The following is a 7,781-nucleotide window of genomic DNA, read 5'->3' as shown; positions in this document are numbered from 1 at the left end:
AGGGGAGGCAAGATTTCTAGATGCTCACTTCCCCAAACTCCCAACGACTCAATGTAATGATGCCAAGGGTGTAGCACAGACTTTATTTCCAAGTACAAGGTCACCTCTCCCCCTCCTCCCCAGCTGCCTGGGGGTAGGGGCTTTGGGGCTAAGGACTTGCAATGAGAATAAGGCACTTGAAGTGGAGGCTGGGGGCAGGGTGGGGGCCAGCTGGGAAGAAGGCTCTCAGCTAAGCTGGTCCTCATACTGCTTGCGGAAACAGTCGCCAGCTGGGAAGAAGTCCCAACATCTCTCTTGGTACATCTTCCAGACGTAAGATTCCTAGGGGGAGGGAGGGAAGAGTCCCTTGGTGACATCCTCAATTAGTTGGTAATGACAGAAACTTTCTACTACCACCTGCTGAATGGTTTATACCAAAGTTCCCTTTGATCCTAGTCCTTTTTTTTTTTTTAATTACACTGGTCTTACCTGCCCTGTGTGTTCAGTCTCATCCTTGTTTATCAAATACATCAGGAAAAACCTGGAAAAAAGGGCCATGGAGAAACTTCAGAACCACCCCTACCTTCTGATTTTTTGTTTCATTCTGGTGTGGAACCCAGGTTCTCAGGCTAGATCTCTACCTTTAAGCCACCCCCCCACACCCCAACCCAAACCTTACTTTCGGATTGGCTGGCTGAGGACCCACCCACATGGACACTATGCCTCTTTCCCTAAAAGACCAAACCTTAGTTACTTAGTCCCCTAGACATCAGTGACCACGCCCCTCCCTCCTGATTGGCCAGCATCTGCCCCCTCTCACATGTAATTGGCCAGGTTGTGTTCCTCTAGTGTGTGGGTCTCAAACCCGTGTGGTGTGGTATCGAAGTAGTCACTGCCTATTCCACAGATGAAGCACTTGGTCTGTAGGTTGTGAAAGACATTAGGGTTGAGGCCCATTTGACTCCCCTCCCCCACAGCATTCCATAATCCCTCTGAGTTAGCCCCACGCAGGACCCACCTCCATATCCTCCTTCACTTGTTCTTGTTGGTCTCGGAGCTCCCCAAAAGCGTCAATAATCAGACCTGGGGTGGCAGGACACAGGTCAGTGCCAGACTCAGCTCCACAGATTCCTATCAACTTATCTCAGGACCTTGCCTTTCTCCCACTTTAGGAATCTCACCTCCCTTCTTCAGATTAAAACTAGATGTTGGGCTGGGAAGTTGGCTCGGTGGTAGAGTGCTTGCATTGCATGCATTAAGCCCTGGGTTCGATTCCTCAACACCACAAACAGAAAAAAGTGGTGCTGTGGCTCAAGTGGTAGGGTGCTTCTTGCCTTGAGCTGAAGAGCTGAGGGACAGTGCCCAGGCTCAGAGTTCAGCCCCCACAATGGACAAAAACAAACAAAAAAAAACCGATGTTGATCGAGCACTTTTGTGTGTGTTTGCCTGTAGTGAGGCTTGACCTCAGTGGGGCCTGGATGCTGTCCTTTAGCTTTATTTGCTCAAGGCTGGCATTTTACCACTTGAGCTACAGCTCTACTTCCAGCTTTTTTGGTGTGGTTCATTGGAGATGTCTCAAGGACTTTTCTCTTGGGCTGGCTTTGAACTTTGATGCTCAGAGCTCAGCCTCCTGAGTAGCCAGAATGCCATGGAGCACTTTTATGAGACTTTTTTTTGTTGTTGTTGCCAGTGCTGGGGCTTGAACTCAGGGCCTGAGCACTGTTCCTGAGCTTCTTTTGCTCAAGACTAGCACTCTACCACTTGAGCCACAGTGCCACTTCCGGCTTTTCCTGTTTATGTGGTACTGAGAAATTGAACCTGGGGCTTCATGAATGCTAGGCCAGCACTCTACCACTAAGCCATATTCCCAGCCCCAAGAAACACTTTAAAAACTATGGATTATCTTAATCCTTCTAACACCTTGTGGTTGACCTCCATTGTGCAGATGGCCCAGAAAAGGTCATTTAAGTACCCAAGCAGGGAAGAGGCAGTGCTAATGTAGAAATAAAAGACCTACAGCTTTCTGATGCAGCTAGCCTGCCTCTGGGTACCTAGGCACCAACTCCCACTGAGAGCCCAGCCAGCACTGACCCTGGATGATGGCCAGCAGGATGACGATGACGAAGAAGAAGAAGGTGATGTCGAAGACCACACGATAGAGCTCGTACTCATCCCCTGCCGGGTCCTCGATCTCGTCCCCTATGCCTCCGCCGGCCCGGACACCCACATACATATGAAATAGATAACACTGCAGAGAGGACATAGACTCACTCACTGTCTTTTTTTTTTCTTTCCTTTTTCTATGCCAGTTCTGGGGCTTGCACTCAGGGCCTGGGTGCTGTCCCTGAGCTCCTTTTGCTCAAGACTGGTGCTCTACCACGTGAGCCACAGCTCCACTTCTGGCTTTTGGCTGGTTAATTGGAAATAAGAGTCTCATAGATTTTCCTGCCCAGGCAGGCTTTGAACTATGATCCTCAGCCCTCAGCCTCTTGAGTAACTAGGATGACAGGTGTGAGACACCAGCACCCGGCTTCATTCAACTTTCTTTGAAGCTCAGCCACAGCTCTGGGCAAGGCAGAGCTGGGGAAAGGGTGGTAACAGACAACCCCCGGTCCTGACATTCAAAGTTCCCAGTTCCCATGTAAGGATGGCAGACAATGACAGCCCAGGGGTGGGCTTCCCTCCAGCTGGGGGAGGAAGGATGGTGGATCAAGATAGAGGGTAGATGGGGGAGGCTCAGTATGATCAGTAGGAAACTGAGAGGCCTGTTGGCATCTAGGCTAGCCTCTGTGACAAGCAGGCTTCCTGGAAGAGGCTCTGTCCCCTAGCTGGAACTAGAAGGTGTTTGGTGATTGGGTGGTGTGAGAGCAAATGTTCTAGGCAGAGAAAAAAAAAAAAAAAAAAGCAAAAAGCACGGGCTATGTTATTCTCAGGGAGGAAAAGACTCAATGTTGTGGCTCTGGGGATATAGTTGGGTGTCAGAGTGCTTGTCTAGCATAAGCAAAGGCCACGGGTCCATCCCCAGCACTGCAGTGGGCAGGGGCGGGAGGGAGGGTGGGGGAAAGAATGGGGGAATTCTTGCTCCCATGAGGAACTGAAAGAAGTTTGATAAGACTGCAGAATGGAGCTGAAGTAATCAAGAGCAAGATAAGAGATGAGACTGGCTGTGGTTATGTGGTTGCTGCAGGCCCTCGCTGAAACAACAGTCAGGAAAGACTTCCTGGAGGAGGCAGCCTTTAGGCTGAATGGTGAGATACCAGGTGAAGTGTGTTTGTGTGTGTGTGTGTGTGTGTGTGTGTGTGTGTGTGTGTGTGTATGCGCGTGCGCGCACGCGTGCGCCTGTGTTTTGTGGTAACCCTGGAATATGAGATAGAGAAAGGTCAGGTGCGAAGGACCTGAGTCAGGAGGAAACACATGGTCTTAGAGGAATTGAAAGGAGATGAGGAAGTAAGGAAGCAAAAAAGCAAGAGAAATTGTAGTTAGACTAAGGCAGGTAAGACTCAGGTAGGACCAGATCTTCCCTGCTTCTGTAAATCAAGGTGGGTGATTCTAGTTTATCTACCAGGTGTGATCCTCAAGAAGTTTGTTGTTGTTTGTCCGTCAGTCTGGTCGTGGGGCTTGAACTCAGAGCCTGGGCACTGTCACTGAGCTCTTTTGTTCAAGGCTAACACTTCCAGTTTTCTGATGATTAATTGGAGATAAGAGTTTCAAGGGGCTGGGAAGGTGGCTCAGTGGTAGAGCGCTTGCCTTGCATGCCTGAGGCCCTGGGTTCGATTCCTCAGTACCACATAAGCAAAAAGAAAAAAAGCTGGAAGTGGTGTTGTGGCTCAAGTGGTAGAGCACTAGCCTTGAGCTAAAAAGCTGAAGGACAGTGCCCAGGCTCAGAGTTCAGGCCCCACGACTGGACCAAAAGAAAAAAAAAAAAAAAAAAGAGTTTCAAGGTCTTTCATGCCCAGGCTGGCTTTGAACCTGGAGCCTCAGGTCTTAGCCTGCGGAGTAGCTAAGATTACAGGTGTGGAGCCACCAGTGTCTGGCTCCTTAAGAAGTTTTGAGTAACAGGAGTGGCAGGACATGGTCCACTTGGCACTGGGGAGACTCCATACTTGCTCTTGCTGTGTCCCAGGAACTGAGAATCTGGTGGCTCACCTTGTTTCCAGTGATGGAAGCAAGGCCTGGGATAGCAAGGCCTCCAGCATCTGGCTGAGAACCTGGACATGGTCCTGACATGTTTGTTATCTTGGTTTGCTTTTTTCTGAGATAGAGTCTCCCAAACATTGTCTAATTTGGTCTCAAACTCTCAATCCTTTTGTCGCCTCCTCTGAGGATTGCAAACATGTGCTACTATGCCTGGCCATATTGCATAGCCGCACAGCTCTAATGAAACAAGGGTTGTTATTTAAGGAATGCTTATGATATGTCTCTCAACAGGTCTACAAGGGAAGTTCATAACAGATGCTTATAAGTTGCTTTGGCAAAGCCGGGCGCTGGTGGCTCACGCCTGTAATCCTACTCAGGAGGCTGAGATCTGAGGATCGCAGTTCAAAGCCAGACCGGGCAGGAGAGACCGTGAGACTCCTATCTCCAATAAACCACCAGAAAACCGGAAGTGGCACTGTAGCTCAAGTGGTAGAGCGCTCGCCTTGAGCTGAAGAGCTGAAGGACAGCGCCCAGGCCCAGAGTTCAAGCCCCACGGCCGACAAAAAAAAAAAAAAAAAAGTTGCTTTGGCAAAAAAGCACTGACTCCTGACTTGGGCTCACAAATAAACTAAAGGCAGGTGGAAAGCTAGGCAACCCTGCCTCCACTTTTGATCTATGTCTTTTATTTTATTTATCTATTTATTTATTTATTCCCAGTCTTGGGGCTTGAACTCAGGGCCTGGGCACTGTCCCTGAGCTTCTTTTGCTCAAGGCTAGCACTCTACCACTTGAGCCACAGCTCCACTTCTGGCCTTTTCTATTTATGTGGTACTGAGGAATCAAACCCAAGGCTTCATGCATGCTAGGCAAGTGCTCTACCACTAGGCCACATTCCCAACTCTATGTCTTTCATTTTAATCCATTTCCTTCCCTGAGAATCCAAGGAAGGACAACACTTATTATAATAGCTTTATGACAAGGAACTACAACTACCCCTAAGGAACTGCATCTTCGTAGGGCATATCACTCCCAGAGGAGGACAGTTATATATAAAAGATGAGGTTGCGTCTGGGAGCAGAGGAAACTCATCTCATGGGAACCACATTGCTCCTCTCAAGTAATCACAGCCATAATGACTTTTCCAGAATCCTTGGCAGAACCAGAACTGAGACAATGGGTCAACAAGGTCCAACCTGCAACTGGGATTGTTTATGCATACTTTATGCTTTATTCCCCTCCATTTTCCTCCCTTCTTCCCTCCCTCTCTCCTTTCTTCCCTCTCTCCCTTTCTCTCTCCCTGTCTCCTGCTCTCTTTCTCCCCTTCCCTCCCTCCCCCTCCTTTTCCTTTTCCTTTCCCTTCTGTTTGTGCTGGTTCTGGGGCTTGAACACTGGGCTGGAGTACTGCCCTTAAGCATTTGTGCCCAATGGTAGAGCACTCTATCACTTAAACCTCTGCCACTTCTGGTTTTCTGGTAGTTCAGTATAGATAAGAGCCTCACAGACTTCCCTGCCTGGGCTGGTTTTGAACCTCAATTCTCAGATATCAGCTGCTTGAGTTGCTAGGATTAGAGGTGTGAGTCAGCTCATCCTTTTCCTTCTTTATCTAAACCTGTCACTCGTGTTTGTACTCTCAAGGTGGCTGAAGCAGTCTTCCCATAGCTAAGCCATGTACTAAATCTCTTTTTTTTTTTTTGTCGGGGCCTGGGCACCGTCCCTCAGCTCTTCAGCTCAAGGCGAGCGCTCTACTACTTGAGCCACAGCGCCACTTCCGGTTTTCTGGTGGTTTATTGGAGATAGGAGTCTCACGGTCTCTCCTGCCCGGGCTGGCTTTGAACTGCGATCCTCAGATCTCAGCCTCCTGAGTAGCTAGGATTACAGGTGTGAGCCACCAGCGCCCGGCTAAATATTTTCTTTTCTTTCTTTTTTTTGTCGGTCGTGGGGCTTGAACTCTGGGCCTGGGTGCTGTCCCTCAGCTCTTCAGCTCAAGGCGAGCGCTCTACCACTTGAGCTACAGTGCCACTTCCACTCAATCTCTTTTGCTCTGTCCTTCCCCACGTCTCTCTATTTGGTGCACAGCAATGAGTAGCCAGACCTGATATGTGGACCAGAGCCTAAAACTCCAGTTCCAGGTACTGTTGTGAACGTACATGTATGGACAGGGAAACTGAGGTCATGAATTGCTGGGGAGGAAGGGGGCTCACCGTCATCATGTCATCACATTTCATGTCCGGTTCGTCCTCATCCTCGCTCTTGTTGTAGAACTTGCGGAAGAAGTTGAAGGCCACCACGGTGTACAGATAGACTACCACAGCCAGGAGGCCTACGGTCATCACCAGCTGGGGGCAGAGGTGGGCAGGTCAGCTCCAACCCCTCCCTGTCCATGACCCCAACCTCCTGTCCATGCAACAACCTGGCACAGCCGTCCAGCCTCATCCCCTCCCCCAGACTGCCAGGCTCCTCCTTGCCAGGTCCTGGCCCCACCTGCTTCCCGTTGTGGGTAACGGAGGAAAGGATGGTTCGCAGCGTCTTCACCCCCATAGCGATGTCCAGGAGGTGGGCAGCAAAGAAGAAGTTGTTGTAGTGACCCAGGAGAGACATTACCATGTACCAGCCGAGGTATAGGAAAGACTGTATGTGGTACACAGGGGCTGGGGTCAGGGAACATGTAAAGGACACTTGGGAGCACTGTGCATCCTGTGCTACCTCAGATTGGGGGAGGTGTGTGTGGGAGCACTAGGAAGCCATGGAGCACTCTAGGGGAAGGTGGAGAGCAACTTCTTCCTCTCCAGAAGGAAGCTGGCTGAGCTGGTGTGGTGGTACAACTAATCCCAGTTACTTGAGAAATGGTGTCAGGAGGATCATGAATTCAAAGCCAGCCTCAGCTACATAGGAAATTTGATAATTTGCTGGGTCAATCTGAGCTAAATAGGGAGATCATGTGTCAAAACACACACACCACAGAGACATAGAGAGAGAGAGAGAGAGAGACAGACAGACAGACAGACAGACAGACAGACAGACAGACAGACAGAGACAGAGAGACAGAGAGAGATATATCTAGGAGTGGTACCAGCTACTAAGGAGGCAGAGATTGTGGTTGGAGGCCAGCCCTAGCAAAAAAGTTAGTGAAACCTTCTACACACACACACACACACACACACACACACACACACACACACACACACACACACACACACACACACACACACACACACACACACACACACACACACACACACACACACCACATCTCAACCAACAAACTGGGTAAAGAAGCCACAGTTAGGAAGTAGGATTGTGATCTGAGGCCTGAGGATTTTCTGGCCCAAGTTAAAAACCTACCTAAAAAAATAACTGAAGCCCCCCCCCAAAAAAAGGCTGAGGGTGTGGCTAAAGTCACACAGCATCTGTGTGCCTCAAAAAGCACCAGATTTTAAGTTCAAACTATAGTATGGGGGGCAGGGGACAAACAAAAACCAAAAAACTGAAATCTAGGAGCACTAAGGTATCAACAGTTATTCTGGGGACAAGGAATCTGAGTGAGAAGGTATCCCAAGATCAAAGGTATAAAAGGAAGGGGTTCAGGATTCATTCTTGGGTCAGAAACATTTGTGAGGAGGGGGGAGGCCCCTCCTTCTGGGTCCCTCCCACCTCTGGTGCTCCTC

General features: G+C 49.5%; 1 protein-coding gene across 2 annotated transcripts in view; it reads right to left on the bottom strand.

Annotated features, from left to right (window-relative positions):
* Positions 1-4: 4 nt before the first annotated feature.
* Positions 5-7,781, bottom strand: part of Ryr1 (ryanodine receptor 1) — a 110,940-nt gene continuing 103,163 nt past the window's right edge. For both annotated transcript variants that reach the window (XM_042667853.1, XM_042667854.1), the window contains 7 exons: positions 6,598-6,744; positions 6,318-6,452; positions 2,071-2,227; positions 998-1,062; positions 800-900; positions 469-520; positions 5-321 (listed from right to left, as the gene is read on the bottom strand). In XM_042667853.1, the coding sequence (XP_042523787.1) occupies positions 226-321; positions 469-520; positions 800-900; positions 998-1,062; positions 2,071-2,227; positions 6,318-6,452; positions 6,598-6,744 (753 nt within the window). In that variant the 3' untranslated portion in view covers positions 5-225. The remainder of the gene's footprint in view (positions 322-468; positions 521-799; positions 901-997; positions 1,063-2,070; positions 2,228-6,317; positions 6,453-6,597; positions 6,745-7,781) is intronic.

This window comes from Dipodomys spectabilis, unplaced genomic scaffold (genome assembly GCF_019054845.1).
Source record: "Dipodomys spectabilis isolate Male_0828 unplaced genomic scaffold, ASM1905484v1 ptg000422l, whole genome shotgun sequence".
Classification (NCBI taxonomy): domain Eukaryota; kingdom Metazoa; phylum Chordata; class Mammalia; order Rodentia; family Heteromyidae; genus Dipodomys; species Dipodomys spectabilis.
Note: the sequence above shows the minus strand (reverse complement) of the source record. Positions and strands in the feature narration are given on the sequence as shown.